This window comes from Urocampus carinirostris, chromosome 14, assembly GCF_059441175.1.
Source record: "Urocampus carinirostris isolate Australia breed hairy pipefish chromosome 14, RoL_Ucar_1.0, whole genome shotgun sequence".
NCBI classification, from domain to species: domain Eukaryota; kingdom Metazoa; phylum Chordata; class Actinopteri; order Syngnathiformes; family Syngnathidae; genus Urocampus; species Urocampus carinirostris.
This window is the reverse complement of record NC_142362.1, coordinates 5,397,339-5,417,148: the sequence shown is the minus strand read 5'-3', so window position 1 is coordinate 5,417,148 and position 19,810 is coordinate 5,397,339. Positions and strand designations below refer to the sequence as shown.

Sequence of the window (19,810 nt, the reverse complement as noted above, 5' to 3'; positions counted from 1 at the left end):
AATAAATACAAAGTGAGAGTTAAGGGGAGAAAGTGAGAGAGACCAAAAGAGAAAAGTAGAGCAATAGAGTAAAACAGGAAAAAAAGGGGGGGCGGGGGGGGGGGACAAGAGAGGAAAAGATAGTGAGAGTGGAGAGAAAGAAAGATAGAGAAAGTTAAAGAGCGTAAAAGAGAAAGGAGAGAAAGAAAAGAGAAAAACGAGTGAGCAAGTGCAAAGGAGAGAAAGATAAAGGGATTATGTAAGTGAGAGAGAAAAGTCAAAGACCAAAAAAAGAGTGTGAAAAGAAAGATGGAGAGAAAAGAAGATGGGGAAAAGAGAGACAAAATACGGAGGAAAAGTAAGAGAGAGAAAGACAACGGAGAGAGAAAATGAGAAAGATAACAGAGAAAGAGTGAGAGAGAAATAGATAAACATAAAAGAAAGATAAAAGGAGAAAGAGCAGCATGGCGGTGCAGTGGTTAGCACTTGTGCGGCACAGTTGTAAGGTCTCGGAAACCTCCTGTGTGGGTTCAAATCCAGCTACCGGACTTCCTGTGCGGAGTTTGTATGTTCTCCCCGTGCTTGCGTGGGTTTCCTCCGGGCACTCCGGTTTCCTCCCACATTCCAAAAACATGCATTTCAGGTGAATTGGCCGGTCCAAATTGTCCCTGGGTGTGAATGAGCGAGCGAGTTGTCTGTCCCCGTGTGCCCTGCGATTGGCTGGCAACCAGTTCAGGGTGTCCCCTGCCCACTGCCCAATGATTGCTGGGATTGGCTCCAGCACCCGCGCGACCCTACTGAGGATAAGCGGTGCAGCTAATGAGATGAGATGAAAAGGAGAAAGAGAGAGATTCGACTCCTTATTTATTGATCGTCAACCGGCTCTCTTCTCTCACTTCAAAGAACCGTTTCATCCGCGAACTACCCATCACTATTACGCGTCCAATGGCGCACGGAACGCTCTCCAAGCGCGCGCGTTGTGCGCATCTCCCTCCACACTGAAGGTAGCGAATGCCCCCCTCCCCTTCACAAAGCCCCCCCAACCCCCTCCCGTGCATGCTCCCACCCCCCCGCCGCTCCACGCAAAGACTTTTAGTCTAGTGTTCTTTTGCGCCAGGCGTCCTGCGGGACTCCTCCAAACGTCTATAACTTTTTTTTTTTTTAATATTTTCACGTGGGGGGGTTTCTTTTCTTGGTCTTTTTCAGGGGAGGGGGCGCCAGGATGGGAGTTCGGATGAAGTCGGCGCTGCGGAAACAAACCCTCTTGTGGATGATCGTGGGTGAGTGCGCAACGATGCGTGACGCGATCGATTCGGGGATCGATAAATCGATGAGGAAATTGACGATTTTCTTCTACGAGTTCGTTTTCGGAAGTCTTGCGAGACTTCGGGAGGGCTCGGGATTTCTCGTGGAGTGTCGGTAGGGAGCAACTAGTGAGTTTTTCTTTCCCTCCCTCTATTTCAATATTGAATTTGGTGACGTGCGCGATTTGACTTAAGACAGGGGTGTCCAACTCATTTTAACTCTGGGGGCCACACGATAGAACAAACATGCTCTCGGGGGCCGGACTAGTAGATTAGAGAGAAAGAAAAAGAGAGAGAAAGAAATAAGGGAAAAGGAGAGAGGGCGGGACAAAGAAAGAAAAGAAAGAGAGGGAGAGAGCGTGAGAAACAAAAGATAAAAAGTCGTGAGGGAGGGGGAAAAGAAAAGGAGAGAAAGAAAGAAATCCAAAGAGAAATAGAAGGAGAGAAAATAGAAAAGAAAGCGCGAAGGGTATGAAGAGAAAAGAGAGAAAAGGAAAAAAGGAAGTTAGAGCAAAAGAGGTTAAAAGACACAAGAGAGAGAAAGATGAGAGAGTGAGAGAGAGAGAGTAGGAGAAAAGGGGTGGAAGAGAGAGAGAAAGAAAGACAAAAGAGAGAGTGAGAGAGAAATAAAGACGAGAGGGAGAGAGACAGAGACAAGAAAGAAAAGGGAAAAAGGAAGTTAGAACAAAATAAGTTAAAAAGACACAGAGAGAGAAAGAGACAAAGAGCAACAAAGGAAGAGAAAAAGAGAGACACGGAGAGTGAAAGAGACAGAGACAGAGAGTGAGAGAAAAGGGGTGGAAAAGAGAGAGCAAGAGAGAAATAAAGATGAGAGAGTGAGAGAGAGAGAGTAGGAGAAAAGGGGTGGAAGAGAGAGAGCAAGAGAGAGAAAGAAAGACACAAGAGAAAGTGAGAGAGAAATAAAGACGAGAGGGAGAGAGAGACAGAGACAAGAAAGAAAAGGAAAAAAGGAAGTTAGAGCAAAAGAAGTTAAAAAGACACAGAGAGAGAAAGAGACAAAGAGCAACAAAGGAAGAGAAAAAGAGAGACACAGAGAGTGAAAGAGACAGAGAGTGGGAGAAAAGAGGTGGAAAGAGAGAGAGAGAGAGAGAGAGAGAAATAAATACAAGTACAGTGTCTTTGTTCGAGGCACCCGGCTTTGGCAACATCAAGTGGACATATTTCAACCTGCAGCTTGTTTTTCTCTTGCGCTTCTCTGAGTGTTGTCTCGCGGGCTGGATTAAATCCCTTAGCGGGCCTGATCTGGCCCGCGGGCCGCCTGTTTGACACCTGTGCCTTAAGCCTTGGGTGCCAAACGATAGCGGAAACATTCTCTCGGGGGCCGGACTAGTAGATTAAGGAGAAAGAAAAAAAGAGAGAGAGAAATAAGAGAGAGAGGGAGAGAAAAGGAGAGAGTGTGGGGAAAAGAGAAAAGAGAGAGAATGTGAGAAACAAAAGATAAAAAGAGAAGTAGTCAGAGAGGTGGAAAGAAAGAGAGAGAAAGAAATCCAAAGATAAAATAGAAAGGGGAGAAGACGAGAAGGTGAAAGCAAGAGAGAGAGCGAAAGAGTGAAAAGAGAAAGAAAAGGAAAAAATGAAGAGAGATCAAAAGAAGGTAAAAATACAGAGAGAAAGAGCAAAATAGGAACAAATAGAAAGAGAGACAGCGAGAGTGAAAGAGAGAAAGATAGAGAGATAGAAAAAGGGAGGAAGAGAAAGAATGAGAGAGAGATAGAGAGAATGTGAGAAACAAAAGGGATAAAAAGAGAAATAGTGAGAGAGGTGGATAGAAAGAGAGCGAAAGAAAGAAATCCAAAGATATAATAGCAAGAGAGAAGGAGAGAAAGAGAGGAGGGAGGAAGAGAGAAGGACAAGTGGATCTTCCGTAGCGAGCAATGGCGGTGACAGAAAAGCAGGTCGATAGCCGGAACAGGAGCGCAAAAACTTGGTCAGGGCCAGAAACGGGTCGTTAGCCAGGGCCGGAGAGCAGACGTGGTCGGAGACAGGCGGGAGCCAAAACGGGACAGGCGGAAGTCAGAGTCGAAAAAGGCTTGCCTAGTATACATCGAGGTTTGCAGACGGACCGACAAAAGGGGACAGACAGGACTGGGTTCAAATACAGACAGGGAGCCAATCAGAGCCAAAAGAGCAGGCACAGCTGAGTCACATCAGTAATCATGACATTGTTTTCAGGATTTGCTGTTGGAGCAACTCGTGAGTGTTTTTTCCCTCCTTTATTTAAAGGGACAGTGGAAAACAAAACCTTTAATTCCCTTAAAAAACATTGATTTAATAATATTAGGCACATAAAAACATAAACTAACAAACCTATGGTTATTTTTATTAAAATAAAAAATCATAGGTTAGGAAATTAGTATTTTCTAATTTTACTGGAAATACTTTTTTTTTTAAATCTTGTTTTTTGTCACGGTTGCCATGGCGCCCAATTGGCCCCGCCCATGTGGCACCAGCTGCGGCTCGTTGACAGATTGGTTTTCCTGCTATTTAAGCTCAGTGCTTTAACTCTCCGTTTGTCAGTCTGTCAAGGAACCTCTGCCCCACAAGACGTGGGTTTTGACTCATTCCTGTTTCCTGTTGGTATTTCCTGTCCGGTATTGTTCCCGTTTATTTTGTCCTGTTTAAAATCGGTTTCCAGTTTCGTTCCCGTCTAGTTTGTCCTGTTTAATTTCGATATCCTGTTTGGATATCAACTGTCTGTCCTGTCTTGCCCGGTATCGACCCCATCTGTCCGATTTCTGCTCGGGCAATTGGTATCGATCTCGTCGTCCTCTGGCTTCCTATCATTTCACGCCAGACCGCTGCCTAACGTGCATGACTCCTCATCTACCGTAAAACGAAAGGCTTTTGTGAGTAACGTCACGCGTTTGGGTCCTGATCCTGTTCCGGTTCATGACAATTTTACTTAAAAATATGAAATATACATATTTTTAGTATTATTGTTATTATTATTATTGAACAAAAAATGTTTACAGTATTTTGAAATGTCATTTTTTTTATCCTATGTTACTAGGAATAAATGTAAAATATACATAATTTATTTTCTTAGACTGGATTATTCGAAATGAATATTAAAAAACATGTATTTTTTACAAGTTAATTTATGTTTTCAAATATAAATGTAATCTATTACCTGCTCAGCACAGGTGAATAATTGTGGTACCTGTATTCTTTTTGAGATCATACTTTAGATTTAAAAATAAAATAAAATATATATATTATTTTGCCTTTGTTTTACTAGCAATACATGTAAGAATATTATTATTGTGTTGATTATGGATTTATTTTATTAACTCTTTTTTGGTTTTTTTTTGTGTTTTCTGCTGCAAATGAAAGAAAAATATAATATATTTTTACTTAGAGACTTCTTCCTAATTTTAAATATTATTTTTCTTATTTTAATAGAAATAAGTGTAAAAAAAAATGTCATTTCATTATTATTTTACTAGAAATAAATGTGCAAAAAAATGTGTTTATTATCCTTCTTTCCTCGATATAAGATTAAAAAATTTCAATTTTTTTCTATTGTTATACTAGAGATACGTGTAAAATTTTCGTATCCTTACTCTCGATATACTGATGTACAATACAAATCTATAAACAATACTATTATTCAATTAGATGTATTTGCATCCTTTTCCAAATTATCTGTGATTATTATATTCATATTCAGTTTTGGGGAAAATAGGTTACAGTGAACAAAAAGGAAGAAATGTATCCTTAGTCATTATTTTTTAAATTAGATGATTGTTTTATTTGATGCATAGATAGATGTAAAGATGTATAGATAAATGGATGGTTGGACAGATGGGTGGATTGATATAGTTGGATAGATGGACGGATGGATGGATAGATTGATATAGATGTTTCGATAAATGAATGCATGGATAGATAGATGGGTAGTTAGATATAGATGGATAGATAGTTATAGATGGATGGGTACATATAAATGGATAGATAGATATACTGTAGATAGATAGATAGATAGATGTACTGTAGATGATAGATAGATAGATAGATAGATAGATGAATGGATAGATGGATAGATATAGATGTTATAGATGCTACGATAAATAAATGCATTGCTAGATATAGATAGATAGATAGATAGATAGATGGGTAAATGGGTGGATGAATAGATGGGTAGATAGATATAGATGGATAGATAGATGGATGGATACATATAGATGGATAGATAGATATACTGTAGATGGATAGATATAGGTGTTACGATAAATAAATGCATAGCTAGATATAGATAGATAGATGGATAGATAGTTATAGATGGATGGGTACATATAGATGGATAGATACATATACTGTAGATAGATAGATAGATGTACTGTAGATGATAGATAGATAGATGAATGGATAGATATAGATGCTATAGATGCTCTGATAAATAAATGCATTGCTAGATATAGATAGATAGATGGATAGATGGGTAGATAGATATAGATGGATGGATAGATATAGATGGATAGATAGATATACTGTAGATGGATAGATGGATAGATAAATGGATAGATATAGATGTTACGATAAATAAATGCATAGCTAGATATAGATAGATAGATAGATGGATCGATGGGTAGATAGATATAGATGGATAGATAGATATAGTTGGATAGATGGATATACTGTAGATAGTTAGATGGGTAGATGTATATAGATGGATAGATGCATAATGATGGATAGATAGATATACTGTTGATGGATAGATATATATGGATGGATACATATTGATAGATAGATATACTGTAGATGGATGGATAGATATACTGTCGATGGATAGATATAGATGATGGATAGATAAATGGATAGATGATAGATAGATATAGATGTTTCGATAAATAAATGCATAGCTAGAAAAAGATAGATAGATAAATAGATAGGTGGATAGATAGATAGATAGTTGTATATTTAGATAGATTGGTAGGTATAGATAGACAGATAGATATAGAGTTGGATAAATGGATGGATGAATAAATAAATGGGAAGCTAGATATAGATGTTTAGACAATTAAATGAATAGATATGGTTAGATTGATAGTGTGCGGCACAGTTCATGTCATGGGAACCTGTCGTGGGTTCAAATCCAGCTTCAGACTTTCTGTGCGGAGTTTGTATGTTCTCCCCGTGCTTGCGTGGGTTTCCTCCGGGCACTCCGGTTTCCTCCCACATTCCAAAAACATGCATTTCAGGTGAATTGGCCGGTCCAAATTGTCCCTAAGTGTGAATGAGCGAATGAGTTGTCTGTCCCCGTGTGCCCTGCGATTGGCTGGCAACCAGTTCAGGGTGTCCCCTGCCCACTGCCCGGAGATGGCTGGAATGGGCTCCAGCCCCCCCCCGCGACCCTAATGAGGATAAGCGGTACGGCTGATGAGATGAGATGAGATGATATATATATACAGGGAGTGCAGAATTATTAGGCAAGTTGTATTTTTGAGGATTAATTTTATTATTGAACAGCAACCATGTTCTTAATGAACCCAAATGAACCTGTGTGTGCAGGTGACTATTACTGTGCATAATTATTAGGCAACTTAACAAAAAACAAATGTATACCCATTTCAATTATTTATTTTCATCAGGGAAACCAATATAACAGCTCAACATTCACAAATATACATTTCTGACATTCAAAAACAAAACAAAAACAAATCAGTGACCAATATAGCCACCTTTCTTTGCAAGGACACTCAAAAGCCTGCCATCCATGGATTCTGTCAGTGCTTTGATCTGTTCACGATCAACATTGCGTGCAGCAGCAACCACAGCCTCCCAGACACTGTTCAGAGAGGTGTACTGTTTTCCCTCCTTGTAAATCTCACATTTGATGAGGGACCACAGGTTCTCTATGGGGTTCAGATCAGGTGAACAAGGAGGCCATGTCATTAGTTTTTCTTCTTTTAGACCCTTTCTTGCCAGCCACGCTGTGGAGTACTTGGATGCATGTGATGGAGCGTTGTCCTGCATGAAAATCATGTTTTTCTTGAAGGATGCGGACTTCTTCCTGTACCACTGCTTGAAGAAGGTGTCTTCCAGAAACTGGCAGTAGGACTGGGAGTTGAGCTTGAGTCCATCCTCAACCCGAAAAGGCCCCACAAGCTCATCTTTGATGATACCAGCCCATACCAGTACCCCACCTCCACCTTTCTGGCGTCTGAGGCGGACTGGAGCTCTCTGCCCTTTACCGATCGAGCCACGGGCCCATCCATCTGGCCCATCAAGACTCACTCTCATTTCATCAGTCCATAAAACCTTAGAAAAATCAGTCTTGAGATTTTTCTTGGCCCAGTCTTGACGTTTCAGCTTGTGTGTCTTGTTCAGTGGTGGTCGTTTTTCAGCCTTTCTTACCTTGGCCATGTCTCTGAGTATTGCACACCTTGTGCTTTTGGGCACTCCAGTGATGTTGCAGCTCTGAAATATGGCAAAACTGGTGGCAAGTGGCATCTTGGCAGCTGTACGCTTGACTTTTCTCAGTTCACGGGCAGTTATTTTGCGCCTTGGTTTTTCTACACGCTTCTTGCGACCCTGTTGACTATTTTGAATGTAACGCTTGATTGTTCGATGATCACGCTTTAGAAGCTTGGCAATTTTAAGAGTGCTGCATCCCTCTGCAAGATATCTCACTATTTTTGACTTTTCAGAGCCTGTCAAGTCCCTCTTCTGACCCATTTTGCCAAAGGAAAGGAAGTTGCCTAATAATTATGCACACCTGATATAGGGTGTTGATGTCATTAGACCACACCCCTTCTCATTACAGAGATGCACATCACCTGATATGCTTAATTGGTAGTAGGCTTTCGAGCCTATACAGCTTGGAGTAAGACAACATGCATAAAGAGGATGATGTGGTCAAAATACTCATTTGCCTAATAATTCTGCACTCCCTGTATATATATGGATAGTATAGATAATAATGGATTGACGTTAATTTAATTTCCATCACTGAAGACGCAATAGTTAAACAAGGGTCCTCCAAAAAAGTTACATTTGTGAAAATACTCCCATTTTACAAGCACAAACCCAATCGTTAGACACCAGAAAGTGGAACGCGGGTGCAGAAAAACAAGTGGAACGGGGACCCCCCCGCTCCCCCCTTCCCCATATTTCATCATTGAACTCCCCTTGACAGGGCGGCGGCGCCGAAACCCGAGTTTGGCTTGACATTTCCCGCAGTAATGCGTCCGGGCCGGTCACAGCAAATAGACTTTGCCGGAGCTCATTATCTCCGGCGAGGGCCCACACGGGCTGTTGGCTAACAAGAATGACAATTACGCAAGGTGCTAGCGCTCCTCCGTGCCCTTTGCAGACCCTCCCTTTGTCTTCCGTGTCCCCTACTATCGGAGAAAAAATCCCAGGAATAGATCCTTACCGTAACTTTTTTTCCTACCGATAACGATAAGCGATGAAATTCACTTTTTTGCACTGCATGCTAAGGACCAGGGTCGGGTAGGGTTACTCTAACTCACGGGTGTCAAAGAGGCGGCCCGCGGGCCAGATCAGATCAGGCCCAGGGGTGTCAAACTCATTTCAACTCGGGGGCCACACCATAGAACAAACATTCTCTCGGGGGCCGGACTAGTAGATTAAAAATAAAGAAAAAGAGGGATAAAGAAATAAAGAAAGAGGGAGGGAAAAGGGGAGAGGGCAGGTCAAAGAAAGACAAAGAGAGAGGGAGAGAACGTGGGAAACAAAAGATAAAAAGTCGGAGAGAGGGGGGAAAAGAAAGGGAGAGGAAGAAAGAAATCCAAAGAGAACAAGAAAGACAGAAGGAGAGAAAAGAGAAAAGAAAGTGTGAAGGGTATGAAGAAAGAAGGAGAAAAGAGAGAAAAAAGAGGTTAAAAGACACAGAGAGAGAAAGAGACAAAGAGCAACAACGGAAGAGAAAAAGAGAGACGCAGAGAGTGAAAGAGACATAGACAGAGTGGGAGAAAAGGGGTGGAAAAGAGAGAGAGAGAGAGAGAGAGAGGACGAGAGAGAGAGAAATAAATACAAGTGCAGTGTAATATTTCATCCTGCAGCTTGTTTTTCTCTTGCGCTTCTCTGAGTGTTGTCTTGCGGGCCGGATTCAATCCCTTAGCGGGCCTGATCTGGCCCGCGGGCCGCCTGTTTGACACCTGTGCGCTAAGGGATTGAAACCGGCCCGCGAGACAACACTCAAAGAAGCGCGAGACAAAAATGAGCTGCAGGTTGAAATGTGCATAGCTAGATATAGATAGATGGATAGACATAGATGGCTAGATAGATAGATCTATGCAATAAATGCATAGATAGATATAAACAGATAGCTAGATATGGATATATCGATAAATAAATGCATAGCTGGAAATAGATATATATATATATATATAGAAGGGTGGATATAGATAGAAGTGTAGATAGATATAGATGGATAGATACATAAGGATGGATAGATAGATATACTGTAGATGGATAGATATAGATAGATAGCTATATATGGATATATCGATAAATAAATGCATAGCTGGAGATAGATATATATGTATAGAAGGGTGGATATAGATAGAAGTGTAGATAGATATAGATGGATAGATACATAAGGATGGATAGATAGATATACTGTAGATGGATAGATATAGATGGATAGATATACTGTAAATGTACTTGTATTTATTTCTCTCTCTCACTCTCTCTTTTCCACCCCTTTTCTCCCACTCTCTGTGTCTCTGTCTCTTTCACTCTCCGTGTCTCTCTTTTTCTCTTCCTTTGTTGCTCTGTGTCTCTTTCTCTCTGTCTTTTTAACTTCTTTTGCTCTAACTTCCTTTTTTCCTTTTCTTTCTTGTCTCTGTCTCTCTCTCCCTCTCGTCTTTATTTCTCTCTCGCTCTCTCTTTTGTCTTTCTTTCTCTCTCTTGCTCTCTCTCTTCCACCCCTTTTCTCCTACTCTCTCTCTCTCACTGTCTCTTCTTTATTTCTCTCTCGCTCTCTCTCTTCCACCCCTTTTCTCCCACTCTCTGTCTCTGTCTTTTTCACTTTCCGTGTCTCTCTTTTTCTCTTTGTTGCTCTTTGTCTCTTTCTCTCTCTGTGTCTTTTAACCTCTTTTGCTCTAACTTCCTTTTTTCCTTTTCTCTCTTTTCTCTTTCTCTCTTCCTACCCTTCGCGCTTTCTTTTCTCTTTTCCCTCCATCTGTCTTTCTATTTCTCTTTGGATTTCTTTCTTCCTCTCCCTTTCTTTTCCCCCTCTCTCATGATTTTTTATCTTTTGTTTCTCACGCTCTCTCCCTCTCTTTTTCTTTGTCTCGCCCTCTCTCCTTTTCCCTCCCTCTTTCTCTTATTTCTTTATCTCTCTTTTTCTTTCTCTTTAATCTACTAGTCCGGCCCACGACAGAATGTTTCTTCTATCATGTGGCCCCCGAGTTAAAATGAGTTTGACACCCCTGCTATAACTGGATTACTTTCAATTACCGTATTTTCCGCACTATAAGGCGCACCTAAAAGCCTTTGTTTTTTTTAAAAGCTTACCTTGCGCCTTATTATACAGTGCGCCTTATATGTGGTCTCACTTTAGCTTTTTTGCCTCCGGGCTAAGCCCCGCCCACTGGAACCGTCACAATGTTTCCAAAACAAATAAAAAGGTCGATAGCAGGAGTTGGCTAATTTCTCAGCACATTTTATTTTTCTGTGTGACGTTTGATGATTTAAGTTGAATATATGAAATCATATACTATTTTAAACAATATGCTACTTTTAACTTGTCTCTTACTGACAGTAAAGCGTTTTTGGCATTCCTTTTTTTTTTTTTTTTTAGTAAATAATGGTTTCAAAACAAGGTGCAAGCAGAGTTCCCTTGTAACTATGTCACAAAAACTGCAAACAAAAAGTGTATGGATGTATTGCCCTTCAGTGGAGAGAGACGGGGGCGTGCTGTGTACGCAAGGCTCCGCCCACCCGTACCATTCACCCAAACAAATTGTTCTGCTTGGCTAGCATTTTTGGGTGTTTACAGTTTGTTCCGTGGGTTTTTATCATCAAGTGTCAAAACAGTGAACATACATGATTTACGGGCTTTGATATAAACAATTATTCAGCAATGTACAGCCATCCATATCTATCTACCCATCTATCAATCTATATCTAGCTATGTATTTATTTAGCGAAACATCTATATCTACCCATCTATCTATCTATCTATCTATCTATCTATCTATCTATCTATCTATCTATCTATCTATCTATCTATCTATCTATCTATCTATCTATCTATCTATCTATCTATCTATCTATCTATCTATCTATCTATCTATCTATCTATCTACCTACATCTTGCTAAGCATTTATTTATCAAACACCCATATCTATCTATCCATCTATATCGAGCTACCCATCTATCTATCTATTTGTAGCTATGCATTTATTTATCGAAACATCTATATCTATCTATCTATCTATCTATCTATATCTAGCTATGCATTTATTTATCGAAACATCTATAGCTATCTATCCATCTATCCATTTATCATTCTATCCATCTACCGTATATCTATTTATCCATCTAAGGTATGTCTATCTATCCATCTATAGCTATCCATCCATCTATCCATTTATCATTATATCCATCTACCGTATATCTATTCATCCATCTACAGTATTTCTATCTATCCATCGATGTGTATCTAGCCATCTATTTCTATCTAGCCAACTATATCTATCTAGCAATCTATCCATCTGTCCATCCGTCCATCTATATCTATCCACCCAACTATCTGTCCCTCCATTTATCTACGCATCAAATAAAACAATCATCTCGGCTAGCATTTTTGGGTGTTTACAGTTTGTTCCGTGGGTTTTATCATCACGTGTCACAACTGTGAACATGCATTATTTAACGAGCTTCGATATAAAGGATTCTTAAGCAATGTAGGGACAAAACGGGGTCTGTTGGTGTGACACCTTGACTATAAACCGTAAGTAAAACCGTGCCATTCATTCCATCGGACCCCTGGTCCTTAGCCAGGGTTGGGTAGGTTCCTTTTTGACGTCTTAAAAAAGACGTTTTTCCAACTTTTCAACACTTTTCAACCGGATGAAGACGTCTTTCGGACGGAACTCCAGCGTCTTTTCACCGTCTTTTCAATGTTTTTGCTAGCTGGGTAAGCGTTAAACACAAAGGGATTCCTTTTAACGTCTTTCTGACGTCTCGAAAAGACGTTTTTCCAACTTTTCAACCGGAAAGAGACGTCTTCTGGACGGAACCTTAGCATTTCTTAAATGTCTTTTCAAACAGTGGTCCCCCGAACGTCAATTTATGTTCGTTTGTTTTGTTTATGCACAATGTTTGTCTTTTTAACGTGTTTTTGGCGTCTTGAAAAAGACGTTTTTCCAACTTTTATGAACGGATGAAGACGTCTTTTGGACAGAATCTTGGCATCTTTTTAACGAATTTTCAACCAGATCTTGACGAACAAATAATTCATGTGATTATTCAATGGCTTATGGACGTCTTAAAAAAGACGATTTTTCAACCTTCACTTGCCAACCATCGGTGTGACTGAGCGAGTGAGTTGTCTGTCCCCGTGTGCCCTGCGATTGGCTGGCAACCAGTTCAGGATGTCCCCTGCCCACTGCCCGATGATTACTGGGATGGGCTCCAGCACCCCCGCGACCCTACTGAGGATAAGCGGTGCAGCTAATGAGATGAGATGAGACTTGCCAACCAGATAAAAACGTCTTTCGGACAGAACAGTTTAACAGTTGAATGTCTTTTTACTGTCTTTTGGACTTTTTCGCTCTGAAAACGCTGGTCTACTCGTGATCCCAAGAGCCAAGAAGAAATCCACAGGTTGGAGAGCATTCTCCATTCGGGCCCCGGTGCTGTGAAATGCTCTTCCCTCTGAGATTCGATCTACAACCTCAGTGGAAATGTCAACTTTTCAACACTTATCAACTGGAAAGAGACGTCTGCTGGACGGAACCTTGGCGTTTCTTAAACGTCTTTTCAAATAGTTGTCCCCCAAACCTCAATATATATTAGTTGCTGTTGTTTATGCACAATGTTTGTCTCCCTAACGTCTTTTTGACGTCTTAAAAAAGATGTTTTTTCAACTTTCACTTGTCAACCAGATAAAAAAAAATCTTTCGGATGGTACTGTAGCGTCGTTTAACGTCTTTTCACTGTCGTTTCGGCGTCTTTACGACGCCTTTTCGACGCCTTTTCGACGTCTTAAAAAAGACGTTTTTTCAACTTTCATGAGTCAACCAGATAAAAACATCTTTCGGACGAAACTGTAGCGTCCTTTTAACGTCTTTTCACTTTCTTTTTGGCGTCTTTTCGGCGTCATTTTGACGTCTTAGCTAGCTTGGTAAGTGTTAAACACAATGTTTTACCTTTGAAGTCTCGAAAAAGACCTTTTTTTTTAATACTTTACAACACTTTTCAACCGGATGAAGACGTCTTTTGGACGGAACTTTGGCGTTGTTTCTGCGTCTTTTTCGGCATTTTTTTACGGCGTCGTTTCGCCGTCGTTTCGGCGTCTTTTCTCAGCGTTTTTTCTGCGTTTTTTTTTCGGGGTCTTTTCGGCGTCTTTTGGGCGTCCTTTCGGCATCCTTTTGGTGTCTTTTCTGCGTTTTCTTGGCGTCTTTCGGGCATCTTTTCGGAGTCCTTTTGGCGTTTTTTCGGCGTCTTTTCGGAGTCCTTTTGGCGTTTTTTCGGCGTCTTTTCTGTGTCTTTTCTGTGTCTTTTCTGTGTCACTTTGGCGTCACTTCGGCGTCTTTTTGACATATTTTTAATGTCTTTTTTAATGTCTTTTTAACGTCTTTTTAACATTTTTGCTAGCTGGGTGAGCGTTAAACACAATGTTTTACCTTTGAACGTCTCGAAAAAGACAACTTTTTATCGCTTTTGGACGTAACCATGGCATCTTCATCACATTTTTTCAAGGTTTTTGCTAGCCCGGTGAGCATCAAACTGAGCTCCTTTGCTTCAACAACTTGCTATTTTTCTATTTTTTTTAATCTCTTTCTCCATCCGAGACTGTGCTCGGTGTCTCGGGGGGACGCCAAACACGTCCATTTCATAATCTTTCTGCTCTTTAGGCGGCAGTTAGGACTCAACTCAGGCGTTGTTTCTGCGTCTTTTTTCGACGTTTTTTACGGCGTCTTTTTGGCGTCCTTTCGGCGTCGCTTTGGCGTCTTTTCTGCGTCTTTTCTCTGCGTCTTTTCTCTGCGTCTTTTCTCTGCGTCTTTTCTCTGCGGTTTTTTTCGGCGTCTTTTGGGCGTATTTTCGGCGTCTTTTCGGCGTCCTTTCGGCATCCTTTCGGTGTCTTTTCTGCATTTTCTTGGCGTCTTTCGGGCATCTTTTCGGAGTCCTTTTGGCGTTTTTTCGGAGTCCTTTCGGCGTCTTTTCGGCGTCTTTTCGGCGTCTTTTCTGTGTCTTTTCTGTGTCTTTTCTGTGTCTTTTCTGTGTCTTTTCTGTGTCTTTTCTGTGTCTTTTCTGTGTCTTTTCTGTGTCTTTTCTGTGTCTTTTCTGTGTCTTTTCTGCGTCACTTTGGCGTCACTTTGGCGTCTTTTTGACATATTTTTAATGTCTTTTTTAATGTCTTTTTAACGTCTTTTCAACATTTTTGCTAGCTGGGTGAGCGTTAAACACAATGTTTTTCCTTTAAAGTCTCGAAAAAGACCTTTTTTTTTAATATACTTTACAACACTTTTCAACCGGATGAAGACGTCTTTTGGACGTAACCATGGCATCTTCATCACGTTTTTTCAAGGTTTTTGCTAGCCCGGTGAGCATCAAACTGAGCTCCTTTGCTTCAACAACTTGCTATCTTTCTATTTTTTTTTAATCTCTTTCTCCATCCGAGACTGCGCTCGGTGTCTCCGGGGGACGCCAAACAAGGCCATTTCATAATCTTTCCGTTCTTTAGCCGGCAGTTAGGACTCAGGTGGCGTCGAAATGGGATCGGCTCTTATCTCTTCCCCTGGGCGCGTTTCGCTAGGCCCCGCTGCCGGGTCGCCTCGGAAATCCGTAAACTGCTGGGATTATAAATCGGAATTTTGACGCCCCGTCGCCGAAGGAGAGAAGAAGATTTCCGAGGAAAAACGAGCGACTCGGCGCGACCTTGCGCTCGCTAGCCGACCGTCTTCCGTAAAAAGACGCTACGCTAATTAGCCGCCGGGTTTCATTGGGCCCCTGCCGCGATTCCCTTTCCTTCCTCAGCGGGATTTTCGATTCAGGGACGTTTCCGGGTATTGAAAGTGCAGCAATTTTATGAGCTGGTCTCATCTGAGAACATTTGTGGGCAACTATTTGGAGTCAGGGGCCACATGGGGTCAAAACGTTTAGCCAAGGGGCCATCTTTTTCCATTTATAAATAAATATCCACATTATAAAGTTTCTGTATAAATTAGTTTCATCAAACTGGTTCTGAAATGCTCACAATAAAAGCAAAATATTATATATGTGAGGTCCCTCTTTTAAGCACTGAATTAGATATTTGGTTTTGTAGTATAACTGTACTATTTAAATATGTTTGTAGTGTTTCCGCAGTAGTATTTTTTGTGGTATTTCCATAGTGTCACGGTTTTTTTCTAGTATTTCCTTGATAGTAATTCTGTAGTATTAGCATTTTTGTAGTATTCCCATAGTAGTATTTTTGTGGTATTATTTAGTATTTTGGTAATATTATTATCGTTGTATTCATGTATTATAGTATTAGTGTAGTATTTTTTGTATTATTATCGCTTTTTTTGGCCACTTTTTACCACAGAGGAGGAAGTCGCCTAACTCTTGAAGCCCATCTTCCAAAAGTAAGTTAAACTTAACTTAATTTATCTTTATAGAGCATATTATTTTACGAAATGTTTACTTTTTACTATAAAACAATACAGGTTACTTATACGAGCCTTAAAAATACATAAAAAAGTCAAGTCCCATTTCTTTGTGACACCACGGAGGCAGGGGGCAGGAAGGGAGAACTCAATTGAGTTGACGACCAAAAATCAGGGACAAGACAGAACAAACAGGCTTTAACAAAAAAACAACCTGCAAACACGGGTTTCTTCCGACTCAAACAAAACAGGACAGAGCAAAACAGAACGGGAAATGCAGACAGAAAATGCAATGAGGCAGCCCCCGCAAAACCCACAACCCACCCTTAAGTAGCACACACGCAGATTAGCTGATCTACTGCAGCCGTGCCCAGGGGGCGGGGCCAGCCGGTCACCACGGCGACCATGCTGGACACCACTGTCTCAAAGGACTGCACAGGTTACAATGACACCATCCCCTGATCTGTAACCAACATGCGGGCAAGGAAAAACTCAAAAATAAGAAATCTTAAGAAGGGGCCTCACAAATGGTAATCCACCTTCCAGGCGGACCAGGATGCAATCGATTTAGCATTGGTTAACAGTACACAAAACCTATCACCATTGTTGGGAATTAGATATCAAAATTTACCGTTTACCAAATTGTTCGAATTAGTTATCTGACTCCATTAACCAAACACAACCTACATTCACCCAACAATTTATGCACGCTTGTTTCTTGATGGAAAAGATGAACAAGAAAGCCGACATTTTCACACGGGGGCAGATTTAATTTCATTAACAATTTAGCTAAGTGTACTGCATCGAATATGGCGAATTAGCGTCGTTGGAGTCTCTGGGGAGCCCTTTCTGAAGTCCTTTTTCAAGATGGCGCCTCGACTCCTCCCATGGGCGTGCCAAGCAAGCCCCCCCCGGGCATCGGCCGGCCTTGTTCTCAAAACATCGCATGCCCTCCTCCGTCAGAGTCCTGTTATCAAAACTCCCTAGTCAAAATATTCTGCATTTGGAACAGCGTGACCTGTCATTGAACTAGTCAAGTCAAGTCAACTACAGCCCAGTCAGTGAATATCTTGCATTCAACTCATTGAATGTAACTTGTATTCAATCGTATAAAATCCTTTATAGTCAAATGTATAAAATCCTTCACAATCCACTCGGTGCCCAATTCTGGAAACCTCTGATAATTACTCGCGGAGCACCACTTCACTCGTTAACTCCCAAGTTATTTATAGTTGTGGCTATAAAACCGGAGTTACGCAATCCCGGGAAATAAACACAGAAGATGATATTAATGTTGGTCTTCCTTTTAGGCAAGCGGCTTCCGTTCCATGTCAGAGTTTGTTGATGTCAAGTCCTGCTAACCCGCATAACGCTGACTTATTCATGCGTGCATCATCACATTTGCGCCGTGTTTTGCTAGCCGCTATGCCAGAGTCTCACTTTTTTTTTTTCTGTTGTTGCTCTCGGCATGAAAAAAAAAAATCTCATCTGGGTCACAAATGGCTTTCACGGCCCGCGTCGGTCACGGCGTATAAACGCCGGTGTAAAAATAAACACGCCGATACGCCCATTCACACATTTTGAGTACAACGGTATCTCTTGGGTAGCTTCGTAACCTGGAACATTTGTAAGTAGAGGCGCCTTTTGAATGGAAATGCGCTAATCCGTTCCAAGTAGGATTTGTTTTTTTAAGAATAAAGGTAATAACTGTCAGGACCAGAACAGGAAGAGGACCCAGATGCGTAACGTTGACTCACAAGCTAGCCGGTTCTCTAACACCAGTCGGGATTCCAATCGCTTCAACGGACCATTAGAGTCCGATTGTTATGGTTGCCATGGCGCCCAATTGGCCCCACTTGTGTGGCACCAGCTGCGGCTCGTTGACAGATTGACTTTCTGTCTATTTAAGCTCAGTGCTCTCACTCTTCCTTTGTCATTCCGTCAATGAACCTCTGTCCCGCAAGACGTGGGTTTTGACTCGGTCCTGTATTTCCTGTCCAGAATGGTTCCTGTTTATTTTGTCCTGTTTAATATCAGTTTCCAGTTTCGTTCCCGTCTAGTTTGTCCTGTTTGATTTCAGTACCCTGTTTTAATATCAATCCTGTCTGTCCCGTTGTTTAATATCGGTTTCCAGTTTTGTTCCCGCCTCGTTTGTCCTGTTTAATTTCGATATCCTGTTTTGATATCCTGTCCTGTACTCTATTGAACTGACTCGAATACTGCTCAGAAATGTCAAATTATTTCACATACATCTTCTTTTTAAAGTAATGGACATAGTTACCTTTTCTGATAACGAGTTATTTGACTATAGAGTAACTCAATTTACTTTTTAGAAGAAGTAGTGAGTAATTATAACTAATTACTTTTTGGAGTAACGTGCCCAAAACTGCCTACACGTACACTGTAATTCCGTTTTGTATACATATATTTGATTTTTGATATGACATCGATGCTTCAAAGACCATTCCATCTGCATTTTCTGGAACCTTGTCTATAGAGTGTCTTTGCATTAGCGTTCTGTTAGCCGTAGCCGCGCCTTCATTATAATCGAGGTACAAAAGCGCAAACGGCTGACCATAACGTCATCCCTCCTTGTTAGCCCAAGGGACGGCGCAAACAAAGGCGTCTTTGTTCTGGTCCGGTCTCTTTGTTGGTATCCGACCGCACTGCAAACAGTCTGTGGGCGGCAGTTAGCCGGGCCGGATAGCGCCGCTAATTAGCCGCTCGAATGCCGACCGTTAAAAACCAAACGGGGCCCGGCTGGCCCTTGACACTCGCTAGATAGCGCTCGGCGTTTAATCTTTGTGACGCCCAAGTTGATATTTTGGGGGGTCGTGGTGCCGTCGAGACCTCAAATATTAGGATGTGTCTCTTTGACATACCTCTTTGACACCAAGGATTGCTCTAATATCCGATATGGATGGGTTTTTGTCATATGTGCGTACATATACACACACACACATATACATATGTGTATATATATATATATATATTTATATATATATATATATATATATATATATATATATATACATATACTCACTCGTTCAGCCCCAGCTGCCACTCGTTCCCGAATCAGTCCTCCTATTTAAACACATCATTTTCGTTCACTCCGGGTCAGTCCATCTGCAAACCTCAGCGCATACAAGGCAAGCACTTTTCACTCTGGCTCCCATTTTGTATCCATCCCCTATCCAAGCTCCGTTCACCAGTCCTGGCTACCCGTATCCTGATTCTGTTTCCTGTATCGATCCCCGGTCCATGCTCCGTTCTCCTGTCCTGGCTACCTGTATCCTGATTCTGATTCCAGTGTTGATCCTCGATCCAAGCTTTGTTTTCCTGTCCCGGCTACCCGTATCCTGATTCTGTTTCCTGTATCGATCCCCAGTCCAAGCTCCGTTCACCTGTCCCAACTACCCGTATCCTGATTCTGTTTCCTGTATCGATCTCTGATCCAAGGTCCGTTCTCCTGTCCCGGTTACCTGTATCTTGATTCTGATTCCTGTGCTGATCCCCGATCCAAGCTTTGTTTTCCTGTCCCGGCTACCTGTATCCTGATTCTGTTTCCTGTATCAATCCCTGATCCAAGCTCCGTTCACCTGTCCTGGCTACCCGTATCCTGATTCTGTTTCCTGTATCGATCCCCGATCCAAGCTCCGTTCACCTGTCCCGGCTACCCGTATCATGATTCTGTTTCCTGTATCAATCCCCAATCC

General features: G+C 41.4%; 1 protein-coding gene across 2 annotated transcripts in view; it reads left to right on the top strand.

Annotated features, from left to right (window-relative positions):
• The first annotated feature begins 887 nt into the window (after window positions 1-887).
• The window catches only part of ramp1 (receptor activity modifying protein 1), a 57,996-nt gene continuing 39,073 nt past the window's right edge, over window positions 888-19,810 (top strand). The window contains exons 1-2 of one of the 2 annotated variants that reach the window (XM_088352801.1): window positions 888-983; window positions 1,186-1,259. In XM_088352801.1, the coding sequence (XP_088208927.1) occupies window positions 1,202-1,259 (58 nt within the window). In that variant the 5' untranslated portion in view covers window positions 888-983; window positions 1,186-1,201. Of the gene's footprint in view, window positions 984-1,060; window positions 1,260-19,810 lie in introns of those variants that run through there. The other variant, XM_088352800.1, reaches the window with a different exon arrangement.